The sequence below is a fragment of the Prionailurus viverrinus genome, chromosome A2 (genome assembly GCF_022837055.1).
Source record: "Prionailurus viverrinus isolate Anna chromosome A2, UM_Priviv_1.0, whole genome shotgun sequence".
Classification (NCBI taxonomy): Eukaryota; Metazoa; Chordata; class Mammalia; order Carnivora; family Felidae; genus Prionailurus; species Prionailurus viverrinus.
The window spans coordinates 121,903,218-121,922,278 of record NC_062562.1 but is presented as its reverse complement, the minus strand read 5'-3'; the positions used below and the strand labels follow the sequence as shown (position 1 = coordinate 121,922,278).

The 19,061-nt window shown below is 39.4% G+C and overlaps 1 protein-coding gene across 8 annotated transcripts in view; it reads right to left on the bottom strand.

Moving 5' to 3' along the window:
* The window catches only part of PLEKHA8 (pleckstrin homology domain containing A8), a 94,691-nt gene that overhangs the window by 48,312 nt on the left and 27,318 nt on the right, over positions 1-19,061 (bottom strand). For 6 of the 8 annotated variants that reach the window (XR_007146351.1, XM_047830407.1, XM_047830400.1 and 3 more), the window contains exons 4-12: positions 18,873-18,997; positions 15,318-15,476; positions 14,288-14,328; positions 12,397-12,551; positions 10,381-10,540; positions 9,904-9,989; positions 5,636-5,694; positions 4,676-4,806; positions 3,978-4,048 (exon numbers count right to left, since the gene is read on the bottom strand). Coding sequence is in view for 5 of the 8 variants with exons in the window: in XM_047830407.1 (XP_047686363.1) it covers positions 3,978-4,048; positions 4,676-4,806; positions 5,636-5,694; positions 9,904-9,989; positions 10,381-10,540; positions 12,397-12,551; positions 14,288-14,328; positions 15,318-15,476; positions 18,873-18,997 (987 nt within the window). In the remaining 3 variants the exon portion in view is untranslated. The remainder of the gene's footprint in view (positions 1-3,977; positions 4,049-4,675; positions 4,807-5,635; positions 5,695-9,903; positions 9,990-10,380; positions 10,541-12,396; positions 12,552-14,287; positions 14,329-15,317; positions 15,477-18,872; positions 18,998-19,061) is intronic. The other 2 variants (XR_007146353.1, XR_007146352.1) reach the window with 1 other exon arrangement.

Sequence of the window (19,061 nt, the reverse complement as noted above, 5' to 3'; positions counted from 1 at the left end):
CAGAGCAACTTTTCTGCCTTCTACTTACAAGGAGGCTTTCCAAAAGCTCATTTTGACGTGGCATCTGTGAATGGAGGGGGTTCAGCTATAGGGTGGACCATTCAACACATCTGCCTTGTGGACCTAACTCTTCCCTTAGAATGAACTCTAGAGAATGCCATAGGGCATCTACGGGTTCAAGAGCAGCCCTTGACACGAGACCATCCGCTCTGATCATTATGACAGGAAATCCAAGTAATGGTTCAAATGCAAAAGGGGGCAGTATAAGGCCTAAGGCCTCCAGATGCTGGATACTCAGTCTAGGCCACAAAACTTCGGCAATATAATGACTATACTTACATTCTCCAGAGAGTTAATACATGTCAAGGCTTCCAATGCGTCATTTAGGATTTTATCTATATCACCCCCACCCCCATTTTCTTTCTTTCTTTCTTTCTTTCTTTCTTTCTTTCTTTCTTTCTCTTTCTTTCTTTCTTTCTTTCTTTCATTTTTTTTTTTTTTAATGTTTATTTTTGAGAGAGAGACAGACAGAGCACAAGTTGGGGGGGGGGGGCACAGAGGAAGAAGGAGACAGAATCTGAAGCAGGCTCCAGGCTCTGAGCTGTCAGCACAGAGCCCGACACGGGGCTCAAACTCACAAGCTGTGAGATCATGACCTGAGCTTAAGTCGGACGCCCAACTGACTGAGCCACCCAGACACCCCTGTATCACCCCCCATTTTTAAGACCACTGAGATCATATAAGTTTTATGAACATTTACCTCAAAACCTGTCTTAAGCAGTGTTTTCAAATTTGGGAGTACTAGTCAAGATTTATCCGTAATTTTTCCCTACTATCTTGCTGTTTCTAGATTAGGAAAACTTCCCTGTCATTGGACAACTAGCTAACTATCATGAAAAGGAGGCAAAATTAACTGATTAGTGCTATGGCACTAATTTCAGCACTTTTATTTCAGTTCATTGGTTAATCATTCAGATGCAATCAAAATTCGCAAATAATCAAAATGTAGCCTAGTGACAGGTACCTTCAACGTCCTAGCTCTAGATGAGTGGATCCCAAACTTTATCATGGATTAGAATCACCTGAAGGACTTGCTAAGTGCCCCGTGTCCCTGGAGTTGCTGTCAGCAGGTATGGGTGGGGCCTGGTAGTCTGCATTTCTACTAAGTTTGCAGGTGATGAAGATGCTCTCCTGGGACCACTTTGAGAACCACTGATCTAGATTGGAGACCTTAGGGAAGGTACTTTTCCTCTCTAGACCTCAGTTTACTCACTGTACAAAAGGAGTATCTGGAAGACTAAATGAAATGTTTATCAAGAACCTGGTGCCATTCCTACACTGTGTGCTCTGTAAATAGTAGCTGTTACTACAATGATTCACATTCAATTTTAGAACTTAAAACATGGAAGCTAATTTGCTTATACAAATATAGGCATATACCCTCTCTTTTACCTATATTCCTAAATTTCAGACAAGATATCAGTTCTACTTATAAAGGTAATGCTTTCAAAATGAGAAGAGACACGGTTAGCCCAGAAGAAATTCGCATCAAGGAGCCTGTTGGTTCAAAGTAGCTAGTGTGTGAACCCTTGTTATAAAACTATTTGTTTGCTCAGAGCTTGCTGCATCTGCATCTAGAGGGGAGAGTGGGTTGCTTAGAGGAACTTTCTCTTCATACTGAACAGCAGCAGGAAACTAGGGAATTCCTACAAGCAAAAATAGGATTTAAATCCTGAAGACTTCTGAAACCATCTTGAACATCAGAAGGAAAGTCTCAAATTTACAGCCCTCTTTTCCTTCCCATTGAAAACCATGCTGAAGGGGAAGAGAGGGAAGGAAAAACTGACTTTGGTTTTGAAGCAGCATTTCCCTTTCTAGGTTGCCCTCTCTTTGGGAGGGCCCAGATTCCAAACGAAGTAAAAAGTAGGGGAGAAAAAGGGCGGATTCAGGGGCGGAGGTCGGGCAGAAAGGGGGATATCCTCGACTTCCTCCCTACCTCTAGGGGGCCAAGCTTCTCTGTTTTCACTTGTGTGTCCCGTAAGCAGTTCTCTTCCGCCTCCAGGAGGGGGCTGAAGGAGGCTAGCACTCCCCCTGCCCCTCATACAGACAGCCGCAACACAGCAACAGCATCATGTGACAGGTGGAGCCCGCCAGGCACACTGCTGAATCCCACAGCTTCTGTATTTCCTGCAGTGGAGGAACCTACAAGTGTGAAATTTCCACGCTAGGAAGTTCGCATAGAGAGAAATTTCTGGTTTGGCACCAGAGCTTTGTAAAGTTTTCATTTCTGATTTGGGACAAATAAGCCCCATTTTCTGGCAGGTTATCAACTTCATACGTCATGATGATGAAAATATAAACAAGAGAAGCTATTTTCTATTAAGTGTTTATTATGTGCCACTTTTCTAATCTTTTTATATGCATGAACCTGTTTAATCATTACGACAACGTTTTTAGGGAAATGGTATCATCATCCCCATTTTATAGATGAGGAAACCGAGAAACAGAAAGGTCAATAAATTGCCAAAGTGGTCCTATCAAGTGGTGGGATCCAGAGAGCCCAAGATCTTAATTTTTCCAAAAGTCATAAAGTTTGAGGATACTGATTAGGGAGCACGAATTGCTATGGTGAATATACTTTTAGTACTGAAATCAGGACACATAGGGGAGAATATCACAGACTGTCCTAGAATTCAGGGATATATGAGAAGCCCAGAAAATGCAGGTAGCCCAGGGTTGGTGGAGAAGACATTTTGTGGGAGAAATGAAGACTTTTGAGGCAGGGGGCCCAAAGTGATTCTGCTTCCAGATCTTTTGTGGCCTTAGCATGTATTTTAATCTCTCAGAATTTGGGGTACCTGTAAAATGGATTGATATGAGGATTAAGTTGTCTAAATTCTTCATAAAGTGTTACAAAAAACCCAGCTTTTTTTTGTTTCATGGCACATTAGCAAGTTTCTAGATAGGAAGGCCTCAGAAAATCACATGGAGGGCAGAATCCCTCAGGACTCATGGCCCAGAGGGAAGATGAACAGAAGGAAGAGCTCACTCCTGACACTGACAAAATGTTGCAGGGAATACTGGCTCCCTTTCCCAAACAGAAGCATCTAATACAATTTCGTTATTTAGAATCATGGCTACTTAGAGCTTGACCACATACTCCTCTACATCAAAATAATATAGCGCTTCAAAGTAAGATGGAATTTCAATCCCCACTCCTCACCCCTCATGCCTCAAGGCCGGCGCTGGGAGAACTTCCTTTAGGCTGAGAGTGAGAGTTCCGTCACTCTGTCAGGAACACTATAAGGATGCTTCCGAGTCGTTCGTGTTTTCCAAAACTAATCTGATAGATCCACCACTTATCTACCCACCCACCCAATGTTTACTAGGCGCCTACAATATTCAGCCACTGCATTAAGATGCTGGAGATACAGGATGGCCTCCTTTGACCAAGGCCTTCATCTTAGTCTCGTCTACCACTACGAACACGAGGCATTTGAGGACTATAAGATGACGATGATGACAACGACGACGACGACGACGACGACGACAACCCCCCATTTTTCATTTCACTCCAGAGCAAATTCCCCAAGCCCTCTCTGTTATGGTCTCCAAAACTAGCTTCTCTGGGGATATTGATTTTATAGAAGTACACTGTATTTGAAGATAAGGAGGAACTCACTTCTTGAAAATATTACGCTTTCCTATTAAGAGATGGCTCTGCATTGATTCAGCTCTTCTTTAAGATATACTGATTTTTAATAAGCCAGAACTAGATTACCAGGTCACAATCTCATGGGTTCTTTTTTTTTTTTTAACAGAGCATATAAGAAATAGACAATAATAACAATGAAATAGAAAAGAAACCAAATGAAATCTGGAAAAGCAGAAATTTCCCCTATTCCCAGTCTCCTCCTCTAGGGGTCTCCATTCCATATCCTATTCAGTGGATCAATCAAAATGTAAAGGACACTTACTCAAGGCTGTCTGGATATCCTTTTCTCCATTTTTCACTTCTGTCAAAAATCCTTTCAAAAACTTGAGACCTCTAAAACAAAAGAGAGGAAGAAATATTATTTTCAACGTCCACTATGTTGAATGAGTATAAAGAAATGGCAGATATCAGCTTCTTCAATATCTTGGACACAGCAACAGAGGTCAAGTTACATAGCAGTCCTTTCTTCCCTGTCATTTCCCTTTAGTTTGTTCTAGACCCTTCTCATCTGATATACGTAAACAGTGGTTTCCAAAATGTAGTCCCAGGACCAGTGGCTTCAGTACCGCCTAGGAACTTGTTGCAAATACTAGTTCTGGGCCCCCATTTCTAGGCTTAATGAGTCAGAAAGTCTGAGTTTGGACTGGAGCAATCCGCATTTTGAAGAAAGCCCTCCAGGTGACTTGGATGCTGCCAAAGTTTGTGGCCCACTGACTTAAAAGAACCAGTCAAGTCTATCACCCTTTAAGATTCCTATCTTACATATACTGTTAATGTTAACAATGTTTATCATCATCAGAAGGGAAGGACAAAGAGCTGGTGTTCTCTTCATCAGGCCTTCTAGAGAAGGCTACTGGGTTAGATCCCCCACTCAGAAGCAGTCTTTGCAGGGCACTTTTTTTGCTGGTAGCATCTCAACTGAGCTGGATTTCAACTGCTGCCCCATCCCAGCTGCCTCACCTCTTCAGCCACAACAGGGCTTCTGTAGCTGAGTTCCTAACCTGGGCTACGTCTGCTTCCACTTCATGCAGCACTATCTTCTGGAGGGTGGTGAACTCTTCCTTGTTGGTTATATACTTCTGATTTACTTTCTGCAGGAAAAGCAGGGAAACAATCTAAGTTAAAAATGCTAAAGCTATCAAGTAAACCAGTATAACATGGAGATGCATAAACTTGTCAAGCAGGCCTCTAAGAAATCAAAACAAATTAAGCCTCTATTACCTTTTTCCTTATGTTCTCAAGGTAATACGTTTTAGTTGAGAATTCTGTTTCTTTTATTAAAACATTTTTTTTTAATTTGAGAGAGAGAAAAAGTGAGAGCAGGGGAGAGGGGTAGAGGGAGAGAGAGAAAGAATCCTTTTTAAAAAAAATATTTATTTATTTTGAGAGAGAGAGACAGACAACAAACAGGAGACGGGCAGAGAGAGAGGGAGACAGAGAACCTCGAGCAGGTTCCACTGTCAGTGCAGAGTCTAATGTGGGGTCTAACCCACGAACCGTGAGATCATGACCTGAGCCAAAACCAAGAGTAGGACGCTTAACCGACTGAGCACCCAGGCACCCTGAGAGAGACAGAGTAAAATTAAGCAGGCTCCATGCCCAGTGCAGAGCCTGATGCAGGGCTTGATCCCATGACCTGAATTGAAATCAAAAGTCATATGCTCAACCCACTGAGCCACCCAGGCACTCCTTTGTTTGAGAATTCTCATGAGGCTTAAGCTAGAATTAAATAGTCTCAAGGTTTTAAAAATACTGTTTCTAAAGTATTTTTTTTTCTGCCTCAGAACCTTTCTCACAGCTGGCCTGTACTTTTCATCTTGAGTATAAAGTCAACAATCATGTGTTTCTGAATGAGATTTCATGCACTACTCCCTCCAAATATATGATATGGTCTCTGTAGAGACAAGCTTGTACACTCACCTTAATATTTCCAACAAGATCCATTTTAACAGGAGCAAACACCGTAGGGCCAAGTTTGTCTAGAAGAAAAGATTGAAAACATCTTTAAAAAAGCAACGATTTCAAGTGGAAAGTATTTTTTACAGTGACAAAATTTAGCATGTTTTTTCCCCCCCATTTTTTTTTTTTTTTTTTTTTTTTTTTGCTTTTAAATCATTTCCCAAACATAAGTTTCAAAGGCTTCTAGGACACTATCATCACTTTTTTCTATTACACACCATTCTGGGGTAACTATAATAAGGTCCTAAGTAAGTGTCAAGTGAGGATAATCTGATATGTTCACAGTGCATATTGTAATCTTTACGGCTGCATTGTCCAATATGGCAGCCACTAAATATGTGGCCACCTATCACTTGCAATGTAGCTATTCCAACTTGAAATGTACTAGAAGTATAAAATACTAGATTTCAAAGACTCAGTATCAAAAAAAGAAGGCAAAATATCTCATTAGCCATTTCTTTATATTGATTACAAGTTAAGATAATATTTTGGATATACTAAATTATATAAAATATACTAAAATTAGTTTAAAAAATCAGTTCACTTGTTTCGTTTTACTATTTTAATGTGTTTGCCAGAAAATTTAAAATCATGTATGTGGTTCGAATATTTCTGTGGGACAGGAGCAGCTAAAAAAATAACGAAGGGTAGAGGTAAAAAGCCAGAAGAGAAAAAATAATGGAGTTCTAAAAAGCACCTGATTGATCCAAGAAAAAAAAAAGAAGGAAAGGAAGAAAGAAAAAGGGAAGAGGCAGGGACAAAGATAGGTAGCTAAAAAGCTAAAATAGGAAATAAAACAGAATAATAAAAAATTAATTGATTGGCTAGAATTTAAGAAGGGAATAAAAAGAAACAAGGAACAGATAGAACAAATAGAAAATAAACAGCAAGATGATAGAAATAGCAAGACAGTAGACTTAAATTCATCCAAACAATGTAATTCACTATTATTAACAAAAGTACAGGAAAAAAAGATACAACTTCAATAAACACTGAAGATGTATTCTATAAAATTAACTCACTCATGATTATAAAATATTATAAAATACACAAAAGTCAACTGTATCTGTATGCTGTCAATCAACAACTGGAAGATGAAATACTTTTTACAATGGCATCAAAAATCATAAAATTCTAAAATTTATTCTTAACAAAAATGTATAAGGCACCTACACTAAAAACTATACAAAACATTGTGAAAATAAAGACTTAAGTAAATGGAGAGAAATAGCATGCTTCCAGATTAGAAGACTCAAAATTATTTAAGAAGTAAATTTCCTCCTAATTGGTTTACAGATTCAATATGATCTTAATCAAAATCCTTTTCAATAGAAATTGAAAAGTTAAAATTTATATGGACATGCAAAGGACCTAGAATTGCCAAAACAATCTTGAAAAAGAATAATAAAATTGGAAGACTTACATTATCTGATTTCAAGCTTTAATATAAAGGCAAGTAATTAAGACAATATAAGTATTAGCATATGAAAAAATAAACAGACTACTGGAACAGAAGACAGTACAGAAACAGACCCACACCTAAAAGGTTCACTGATTTTCAACAAAGTGGCCAAAATAATATAAAAGAGAAAATAATGTTTTTTCAAGAAATGGTTTTTGAACAGCCAGATATCACAAAGGGAAAAAAAAAAAGACTCTCAACCCTTACCTCACACCATATAAAAACTAAGTCCAAGATGTATAAATGTAAATATAAAATCAAAACTAAAAGGTATAAAAAAATTCAAGAGAATATCTTCATGACCTTGGATGTGAACAAAGATTTCTTTCTTTTTTTAAAAAAATTTTAACGTTTATTTATCTTTGAGAGAGAAAGAGAGAGAGAGCACGAGCAGGGAAGGAGCAGACAGAGAGGGAGACACAAAATCTGAAGCAGGCTCCAGGCTCTGAGCTGTCAGCACAGAGCCCAATGTGGGACTCAAACTCACAAACCGTGAGATCATGACCTGAACCAAAGTCAGACACTTTATCGACTGAGCCACCTAGGTGCCCCATAAACAAAGATTTCTTAAGACACCAAAAGCACTATAAAAAGAAAACAGATACATTGGATTTCAGGAATGTTAGAAGCTGCTCTTTAAAGACATTAAGAAAAGAAATAGGCAAGCCACAATCTGGAGGGAAATACTCATAATACATATGTCTACAATGACATGTTTTTGAGAATATATAATGAATCCTTACAATTCAGCAGGAAGAACATTAGCCAACTTAAATTTTTTTTTTTAACGTTTACTTATTTTTGAGACAGAAAGAGACAGAGCGTGAGCAGGGGAGGGGCAGAGAGAAAGGGAGACACAGAATCCAAAGCAGGCTCCAGGCTCTGAGCTTTCAGCACACAACCTGATGTGAGGCTGGAACTCACAGACCGTGAGTTCATAACCTGAGCCGAAGTCAGACACTTAACCGACTGAGCCACCCAGGAGCCCTGAACATTAACCAACTTTTAAAAATGGATTAAAGATTGGAAAAGACTTTACAACGAAGGAGATAGCAAAGGCCAATGAATTATATTAGAAAATGTTCAACATCATTAGTCATCAGGGAAGTGTAGGGGTCAAGGGCAGGCCACACCAAGATGGACCACTTGGAACATGAAGATTATTTTGAGTGAAAAGCAATCAAAACCCAGCAGATTCAGGAAAAATTCTTTACCTTCCCTTTGACTGCCTAAATTTACATTGGAAAGGAAAAGCCTGTTCCAGGAAGAGAGCAATTAGCAGATTCCTCTTTACTTAAGAAACTTATCTGCATAACAGCGCAGCCTTGGTTTTCCAACCATCTCCTTTCACCTTCCTACTAATGATCTTCCTCCGTTTTGTATCCTGTCCCCAGACCCCTGCCCCTTTAAGGGTCAGGATGTCATATAAGTCTCATGTTGTCTGTCTTTGAAATTTCATGTCTGTGTGGATTTTCTGTATGTTGAAATTTCATGTCTGTGTGGATTTTCTGTATGTATGGAATTACATTTGATTTTCTCCTGTTATTCTGTCTCATGTCAATCTGATTCTTGGGCCAGCTAGAAGAACGTTAAGGGCATAAACTTCTTCCTCCCCAACACAAATTAAAGCCACAAGGATACCTAAACACTCACAGGAATAGCCAGAACCAAAAATTCCAATACCACCAAGTGTTTGTGAAGATGTGAAGCAACCAGAATACTCCTACATTGCTGCTTGAAGTGTATAATTGTGCAGTCACTTTTTATAAAGTTAACCAGATGAATCCAATGAATCAGCAATTCTACTCCTGGGTATTTACTCAAGATATGAAAAAATATGTTCACAGACACAATATTCAGAGTGATATAATTTATAATAGCTCCAAACAAGAAACTACGCAAAGGTGCATCAACAGAAGAATAAATAAACAAATTGTGGTATGTTCATTTAATAGAATACAATTCAGCAATAAAAGGGAATGAACTACTGATACATGTAACAGTAAGGATGAAAACATTATACTGAGAGAAAAAAACAGATCCAAAAGAGTAGATAATGATTCCCCTTACATGAGATTTTAGGAAAGATTAGCAAAACTAATCTATGGTGACAGAAATCAATACAATGGTCGCCTTGGGGTGCTGAAGACATTCTAGTCTTGATAGGGATACGGATTACATAGGGGTAGGTGTGTTTGTCAAAAATCACTGAATCATAACACTTAAGTTCTATGTAAGTTATATCTCAATTTCAAAAAACATACACAAAATTTAAAAATGTGAATTAAAAAAGATGCACAGCTAAATAGGTCATGAAGCAAATTTCAACATGTTAGTGATTCCTGGTTCTACCGACTCTATATAAAAAGTAAATGTAATTTGGAGTTAAATTTATACATACAATTTTTAAGCCCTTGAAAAAAATGTTTTAACTGGTAAAATTTTTTTCATTATACCAATGGATTTGAAGGTCTGTTCCTCTACTACTTCCACTCTTGCTTGCTTTTAAGTATGATTTCTGGAATACAAAATTTCTGTTTTTCCTTATACTACTTTGTGGTCAACGTTTAATCACAAGCAGGAATAAAACGGAAACGTGGAATAACGCTTAAGGTCACACGGTTTTAACGTACGTGGCTGGTGACATGCAGAAATAGCTAAGAAGGGTCACTTCATTGTACATACAGTTCAGGATACTTCTGCAAAACAATAGCAGTGAGACAGATTCCAGAGACTAATGAATTCAAGACAAATGCAGTAACCTTACCTAATACTGGAACCACAGCATAACATGATGCCAAGAATGCTTCTGTGGGAATGCCACTGTCTTCCAGAAGTTCAATGTCACTAAAGCTAATGATACAGAGTGATATAGAGGAGGAAAGATTGAAAATACAACATTAGCACTCTCTGCAATTCAGAGGTAGCCATGAAAACAGCTGCCCCTCTGTAGGGCAAGTCATTTGGCCTGATTTCAGTGATCGCTTTTCTATTATAAAATGGTGCAATAAAATCATTTTCCAAAGACAGTCTATGAAAGCAAGCTAAAATTTGTTCAGAGTATAGTCTCAATTCAATTCCTTCTCATCCGCTGCTTCAGACAGGTAAACAGAAAAGCACACACGTGGTATAGCATCTCCTCTATTCTGTGATAGTACGCCATTGTCTGAAAGGAGCACCAGGATTGACTTCCAGAAGGGAAGCTGGTGTCCAACTGTCAGTGACTTTAGAAAGTACACGATACCTGGTATTCATGGTACTAAAGAAAGTCGGGATAACTTCTTGGCCTTCTTCCCAGGGGGATTCTGGAGAGCTACTTGAGGAGTCTGATCCAGGCTGTGCCAAGCTGCTGTCATGATTTCCCAGGTTGTCCTCTCCTTCTTCCTTCATGATCTCACCTTGGACTGTGAACAGGAGATACTTATTATTTATTATAAAATTTAACACACATTCAGTGAATATTTCTAAAACACGGAGTCTGAAATACTACACAGACACACACACACACACAACACACATGCACGAATGTGGGTTTAAATACATGTAGATTTGTAAACTTTTCACTCAACAGTTTATCATGAATATTTTCATTATCATTCAATACTTTTTAAAATACCATTCTAATGGCCATATAATATTGCATCAAGCTCACGTGGATGGCACGTGGTTTTTAAAATTTCAGTGTTTATAAATACTGTCGATCCTCACTATTAGTGTATTCTGTATTTGCAAATTTGTATTCTTGATAAAGTTTATCTGTGATCCTAAAACCAATGCTTGTGGCACTTTTGCAGTCGTTTGTACACATGTGTACAGTGGTGAAACATTTGAGTTGCCTGATATACACATTCCCAGCTAAGGTCAACCAAGGTGACAAACTGCCTTCCTGCTTCAGTTCTCACACCATACGCGTGTGTTTATACAGGGTCACGCTTTGTGCGTTCTGTTATTGATTTTGTTGTTTGCAAGTGCCCCCAAGTGCAGTGCTGTCTCATGCTCTGACGTGTAAGAAGGCTGTGACGGGCCTTATGGAGAAAATACATATGTTAGGTGAGCTCCATTCAGGTACGAATCAAGCACTGCCATTATAGTACTGCTGACCATGGGTTCAATGTTAATGAATTAACAATACATATTCAGTAAGATGTCTTTAACCAGAAACACACATAAAACAAGATTATACACATTGATCAGTCGACGACCAAAATGTGAATAGGGGTTGCAGGAACCTAACTTTGTATTTCCCCTAAGAGCAATGGTTCAGTATTTACTAACTCAGTGTCTACAGTGACTTTATAACTACCATGAATAATGAAAATCACTGTAATGTCATAAAGAACATCCCCATCCAAGGATATTTGTCCTTAAACTTGACTATCCCTGAAGACAAATTCCTAGAAGTAAAATTATTGGGTCAAATAAATTACAGTACTGTTTCCACAGAAATTCCCGTCTTTATTATTTACTCAAGGGATAAGACATCAGCACTGTGTGGATTGCTTGCCTCAGATTATTAGCTATGAAAACCCTCCTTCTCTGTCCCTAGCTCATCTGGAAAAAAACAGGGTCTTTGTTATTTCCGGGGAGATGAGCAAGAAACTTATTTAAAATTTTATTTCCAAAATAATTATTAAACACTTACAACACAATTAAAAGCTCTAATACAGTTGTCTTGGACTGATCTGAAGTTGGTTTTAGTGGTTAGAGCCAAGGGAATTAGCAAATTTGAAAGGGCGGCATCCCTACAAGCTCTGACCTGAAGTGTAGGACTCTGGCTCGAGGGACACAGAGAAGGCTGGGTGAAAACCTGCTGGTGGTTGGTGAACGGTGATATCCGCAGGCCTTACCAGAAACCAGGAGGACAGCAACCTGAACTGCCATAACTGTATACTCTGTTAAGTCTGACATCATAGTTTAAGTTCAAAGGATCTTGAGACTTAGAGCAGAGGGCCAGTGAAATCCTCATATTCTCTAAAAAGTCAGCACAGACAGCTGCTGCCCACTGCTGCTCGCTGCAGCCCACGAACATCACAGAACAGTGAATAGGTCAATTCTCTTCATTCTGCCTTCTCAACACTGGGTCAGATGGGCTGGCACAACGTTGTGGAGTGACCTATGTTATCCAGCTAATGTCTGCCTTAGGCACTCCTAGCACATTGTCTTGAGGCCAATGCCTCAAGTGTCACATCATGGATAAAGAATCAAACTCCCAAGATCCTACCGTTCAATGGTTTGCTTCAGACTTTACTTTCATTTTTACCTGTTATATTATCGTCTGTATTTTCTTCACTTGATATGCTGCAATCCATCTCTGCAGGTTTCAAATATAAGCTCTTATTTTTCATTAGGATTTCTTCATCATCATTGATTTCCATATGTAAAGATCCATTTTCACAATTGTTTAACTCCATTTGCCTGAAATTTTTTATAAGGAAAAAAGGCAAAAAGTCCAATTATTTGGTCTTAAATAGACTGTACAGGTAGATCTTGAAAGAGAGGAAGGGTTCACAAGCACCAACTACTTTTAACAGTGATTAGAAACCACTATTGTTGGGGCGCCCGGGTGGCTCAGTCAGTTAAGCATCCGACTTCGGCTCAGGTAATGATCTCGAGGCCCGTGAGTTCGAGCCCTGCGTTAGGCTCTGCGCTGACAACTCAGAGCCTGGAGCCTGTTTCAGACTCTGTGTCTCCCTCTCTCTCTGACCCTCCCCCGTTCATGCTGTCTCTCCCTGTCTCAAAAATAAAATAAACGTTAAAAAAAAAAAAAAGAAAAGAAAAGAAACCACTATTGTTAAATCGGCCAAATGTCTCAGCCTCCTGCCTCCAAGGCAGGTATGTGCCTGTGACGGAAGCAGGCCTGTCTGCCAACTGGAGGTCTGAAATCAAAGAGCCGTTCCTGGCTTTCCATGGACCCTCAGTGGATTCAAACTTCCTGCTCCCCACCAGCAACAGGAAACAGTCATTGACAGCTCTTTGGTTTTCAATCAGTTTTCTACATGGACACATTTAACAGTTTTCTAGCTTTTCTCAGCTTCTCCCTAGGAAGTTTTTTCTCTCTCTTCAGCTCTCAGAATCACTGGCCACTCCTACCTGTTCCCCTACCAGTTAACTGTCCAGAAGCTACATGCTGTGGTCAGGGGAGAATACTCCCTAAAAAGTTACGTGTGACAGAAAAGAAGCAGGAGAACACAGGATACATCCTGAGAATAGGCTGCTCTTTGGGGTGACAGGAAAAGTGTTTAACAGGCAAGTAGAAGAGCTGATTTTGTTAAAGGGACAACCATGATACCTTATTGTAAGTGATTATATCTAGCCAAATAAGAACAAAAATATTTCCTTCTAATAAAAACAAAGACAAAGGGGCTAAGCTATTTGACTCCAGGAAAAGTATTTATTTTTTAAAGAAATGCCATATTTCAACTTAGCAATTAAAAATGTAGGAGTATATTAAGGAAATGTCAGACACAAAAAATCTACAAAGATGTTCCCAGTAGAAATATCTAGAACAAGAAAAAAATGGTAACCAAATTGGAACAATCCTTGTACTAAAGCAAACAATAGTATACAAAGAGATGAAATGTTAAGTAATAATTTGAAAGGACAAATATACGGAGTAAGTCAAAATACAGGAATGTTTATATAAAATAATAACTGAATAAAGACCCCAAATAATAAGAACACAACTATGAAAATGTGTACTTTTTTTCTAAAATCAAAGGATCATTTAGAGGAATAGTTTAGATTTTGATATTAAGTTTTTTATTCAACTTGTAAAGCTACCTAAGCTTTTTATTTTTAAATAACATAAAATCGTACTGTCTTTTCTGGATAAAAGCACACTGAAGTCAATGCCTGGCTCCTCCACGAGAGGCGGTTCCAACCCTCGGCACACTAGAGTGATGAAAAGTTACTACATGTGGAGGGCAGATTCATCCACAGATGAGGGAGAATGAAGACATCTCCCTGGGCAGTCAGAGCTGAGTGTAAGATCTGCATGGCTTCAAGCTCACCCCAAAGTGGAAGATGAGATACTGTTTCTTTCTGGCACCACCTCAAATCATGATCAGCATATTTTTATTTCTTTTAAACCAACAATAAAAAATTACTTTTTTATTTTTAGAAAGAAGAAAAAACCAAAAGAGTTACTGTACCTTTCCAATGAATTATGAATCGGTATAATAGGATGTTTCATCTTTAAAAGAAGCAGAAAAATGAAAGCTTCGTGTTAAATTTCCAACAGAGCATATTCAGAGTCTTATCACATATAAATGTGGTAAATATGACCATAACATAACTGCTCCACTCAAAGGAATAATTTTAGATTGTTCCCTAAAGGGAGTCATTGATCTCAACCAGTCCTCTGTATTTTTTCAAACAAGTGTACCCAAATTTCTAAGGAAAAGGAAGGTGGGTCTTTTGAAGGATCTAATTACCATAGTCAAACTTTTGGTGGTTGGATTTCTTGTAATTAAGATTCTGATGCAGCACCGTTTCAAATACTAGAAGTATAAACAGTATGGAGGCTCCTACCCTTAAGGTAATTTCAATACAGAGTAACGCTAAAATAGGGGCATGCATAGAGGAGAAGCTCCTAGACCAACTTACGGATTCAGGAAAGGAGAGATTCAATCTTGAAGGATGAGGAAGTACTAACCAGGGAAAGGTAAGTGAGAAAGAACAGCATTCTTGGCACTGGGAAATGGTGCAAAGATGTCACGGGGGGCATATATGCTGTTAGTATGTTCAGCCAGGTAATGACAAAGAGGCTGGTGGTGTGAGAAGGGGTTAAGTTCTGACTTTAACCTTTGGCGATGAGGAAGGCATGGCATGGTGTAGGGTAAAGTGGTCCAGTTTATACTGCATGAATGGAAATACCATCGGCCGCCTGGAAGGTCAGGGTGAAAGCAACTAGTTAGAAGGCAACCACCAATCTTGGCAAGATTTACTGGATAAGGAGGCTGATAAGAGGCTAGCTACATCAGAGACAGGTTTAGGTGGTAAAATTGCCAAAACAAATGGACATGGGGGACTGAGGACCGAAATATGTGAGTGGACATAAAGGGAAGTCTACTAAAAAAATGTCTTTCTCAGTCACTAAAGGGGGATGGATAACATTGTTCACTATATCATTTTTTAACTTTTCCTCATGCCCTTCTGCGGCCAACCTGAGCTGGCCTTTACCTTGTTGGACTTCAGCATGGCCAGCTGCGGTGAACCTGGCGGAGTGCGATAGAGCAGTTCAGAGGTGAAGGCTGCATTTGCGATCTGCATGCATTCTTCCAGAGTCTTCAGAAAAGTATTGCAGGTTGATTTCAGCAAAGTTCCCACATCAATTCCCTCCTATGAAACAACGAGAGTGGAAGACTCCTTTACCTTGCCAAAAAAGAAAGAGCCCAATTGTGGAATGTCCTTAGAGGTTTTTATCCACAGTGTAGTAATAATGTACCCACCTACTTTGCTGGACAAATATGTACATCAATTACAAAAGAAAAATAACGAGTGTGTCCACTTTATCTACTAACCACAGACAAGCCTTATCCTCAATCTGACCCTTCAACACTCACACCCCCTACTCCAGATGAAGGCAACAAATTTCTTCAGTTCAACAGTATTAGATGCTGGAACTGTGCCAGGTGCTGGGCACAGAGCCCTCAGGTCTTATGTAAGGGGGTGGCAGGCATGAAACGGAATCACACAGACTAAAGAACTGTGGAATCAATGGAGAAATGTCTCCCATTGAGTAAAAATGAGGTTCTAGAAGAGAAGCATTAGAAACCATAAACTGTTTACTTTCAAATGAGGTTTTTGTTTTTGTTTTTTCAATATATGAAATTTATTGTCAAACTGGTTTCCATACAACACCCAGTGCTCATCCCAAAAGGTACCCTCTTCAATACCCATCACCCCCCCCCTCCCTCCCCCCCCCCCCATCAACCCTCAGTCAAATGAGGTTTTTGGATTTCAGTACAGATGAGTTTGAGAGGTTTTAGCAACTGTAATTCTTTTGAACATCATTTTTCTTCCAGTTATTTTACTTGCTCAGGGTGTTTTTCCTCTGAATATTGGTATTAGTAAGTTGTTCAGGGAATTGAGGTCATACCCCAACTAGAGAGTACAGTAGACACATCTAGTGGTATAAAAGAAACTAGATTGGGCCCAAGATGGAGTCGCTCATGCTAAGCCTCACATTAGCGACTCAAAATCTCCAAGTTTCTATGCTTGGTTATCCTAGACAAGGCAGGCCTAGGGTCAAGCGATCAGCACAAGGTACCTGACCCAGCTCCAAGATTTCCCTTTGCTCTACATGAGGAAAGTAACCCTGCTTTAACTAATCAGCAAATGCCCAGTAGAACTTCCTTGTTCCTGCTCACTTTGGTCTATAAAAATCTCTAGCCCTGTACAGCTTTTCAGAGCTCCTTTCTATCTGCTAGATGGGATGCTGCCCAATTCATGAGCTGCTAAATAAAGTCAGTAAGATTTTTAAAATTTACTCAGTTGAATTTTTCTCTTTTAAGAGTAGCCTCTGTATTTTCTTCAATTTTGTATTTCTAACAAGGTAACAGGTGCTTTTACTGGTTGTGGACCACTATGATTCTGACACTGATTATGAATGCATGGGTTTTCTCATACCACCAAGCAAACCTCTGACAGCAGCTGGGTGTCTACAATTCAACTAAACTGTGACGCTATCTACCTGAAGATAAGTGTCAGATTTCACAGGGTAAGGGCTCAGTCCGGCAGGGCTGCTCCACAACCCTCACTTCAGACACCAATGTCAAGTCCAGCTTGTCCCCTGTGCTTCTGACTGACCTGCTACAGACTGGAGGTTCCAACCCCCTCCTTTCAGTTGACTAATTTGCTAGAGCTGCTTACAGATCTCAGAGAAACATTTTACTCACTAGATTGCCAGTTTATTAGAAAAGGATACAACGCAGAAACAGATGCATAGGGCAAGGCACCTGGGAACAGGCTCAGAACTTCCACGCTCTCTGATCACTTTCCCTGAACCTTCATGTGTTCACCAACTCAGGGGCTCTCTGGACCCTGTTCTTGGGGTTATGGAAACTTCATTTCATAGAATATTGATGAAATCATTGGCCACTTGGGATTAAACTCAATCTTCAGCCCCTCCTCCTTCCCAGGAGATGAGGGTGGGGGTGGGTGAGTGGGTCTGAATGTTCTAACCCTCTAATCACATGGTTGGGTCCTAGGTCAACCAGGCCTCTGGCTTAGGCACTTTAAGAGAAGTCTCCTCAACACAACAAAAGACAACTTAATCATTCTCATCACAGGACATTTCAAGGGTTTTAGGATCTCTGCCAAATACATACTTCTTATGAAGACCAAATGTATATTTTGTATTATAAATCACAGTATCACAACCATAGATTCATGAGCAAGTTCCCAAGGCACCCTTGAATTAAAAATTGTTATGTTCACATTTTCCCTTCCCATTAGATCAGGAGGGCTTCCCCACCTTGGCGCGACTGACATGAGGGGCTGGCTCATTTTTGTAGTGGGGGAAGAAGGGGGAGAGCTCTCCTGCTCACGGCAGGATGTTAAGCAGCACCCTAGCCTCTATACGGTGGATGCCAATAGCACTCTTTCAGTTGTGACAACCAAAAATGTCTCCCGCGGGGCAAAACTGCTCTGGGCTGAGAATCACTGCTCTGACCTATAAACACCCCAAGAGCAGGACTGAAATGTTCTTTTGGTATCCCTCTCCTCCCCTCCCCCAGCACAGCGTCTGGTACACAACAGGCAGCTGCTGAATGGATAGGAGAACCCAAAAGGAGGTGAATGAAAATGAGTTAAATCACCCTTCTTTAGAAACACTGAAAGCACACATACCACTAGTAACATAATATTCTTCTACTAAAACCATTAATTAGAATCCGCAGGTTCTTCATTTTGTAGGCACTGCTGTTTAGATTATAATTACTCTGAGAGTAGAACAGAGACCCTCTGGGGGTAGTGTGAGCCATTCAATACCCAACACCAGACAGGTCTTTTAATATATTTTTTAGGATGAATGAATGACAGCTTTATTAATAAACATTAAAAATCACAATCCTTACTGACAATGGATGGAAAAGAAAGCTGTGTCTCCATCTCTGAAAGCACTAGTCTATACTAAAGCAACAATTACTATTTCACCAATAAAATCCTGTTACAGGGGTGCCTGGCTAGCTTAGTCAGTAGAGCATGCAACTCTTGATCTCCGGGTCGTGAGTTCAAGCCCCATGTTGTGTATAGAGCTTATGTAAAATAAAATAATAAAATAAAATAAAATAAAAATAAATAAATAAATAATAAAAATAAAATCTTGTTAGTCTTATCAAAGGTGACAGACACACATTACTGAAAAACGTGATGCTGGCACGTTAGTTGCCACACCTACAGAAGCAGCTGTGCTAGACAGGTAAGGCTGTATTTTAAAAAGTGATGCAAATGGGCAGAAGCATATTTTAGTACACCAGCAGCAATGTTAAAGGTTCCAAAGGGTATCAATTAATCCTGAATTCATTCTGTGAAGGAAAACTATATGCCTCCATATGCTGAAATGCATTTGTTGGTATCCCCAAAATGCACATTTCTTCTCTCTTGAATTTTGTTACTTTTTCCTCCAGAAAAATAGTAAATTCCAAAACAGTCAGGGATTGTGTGAGAGTAAGAATTACCTGTAAGCAACATCTGGCACTATTTTTCATGTGGCTAAGACAAGTAATATTTTACCTCAGAACTGGACACACCAATTGCGGTCACTTCTTTTGTTTTATCTACTTGCTGAACGAGGAGGTCACAGTAGAGTCTTAGTTCCGACATTTTGGTTTTCAAGTTTTCAGTGTTTTCAGCAAACTCTAAATAAGAAAATGATAATAATGTAATTATCAGGATAAATAAACAATTTACTAGTTAGCATAC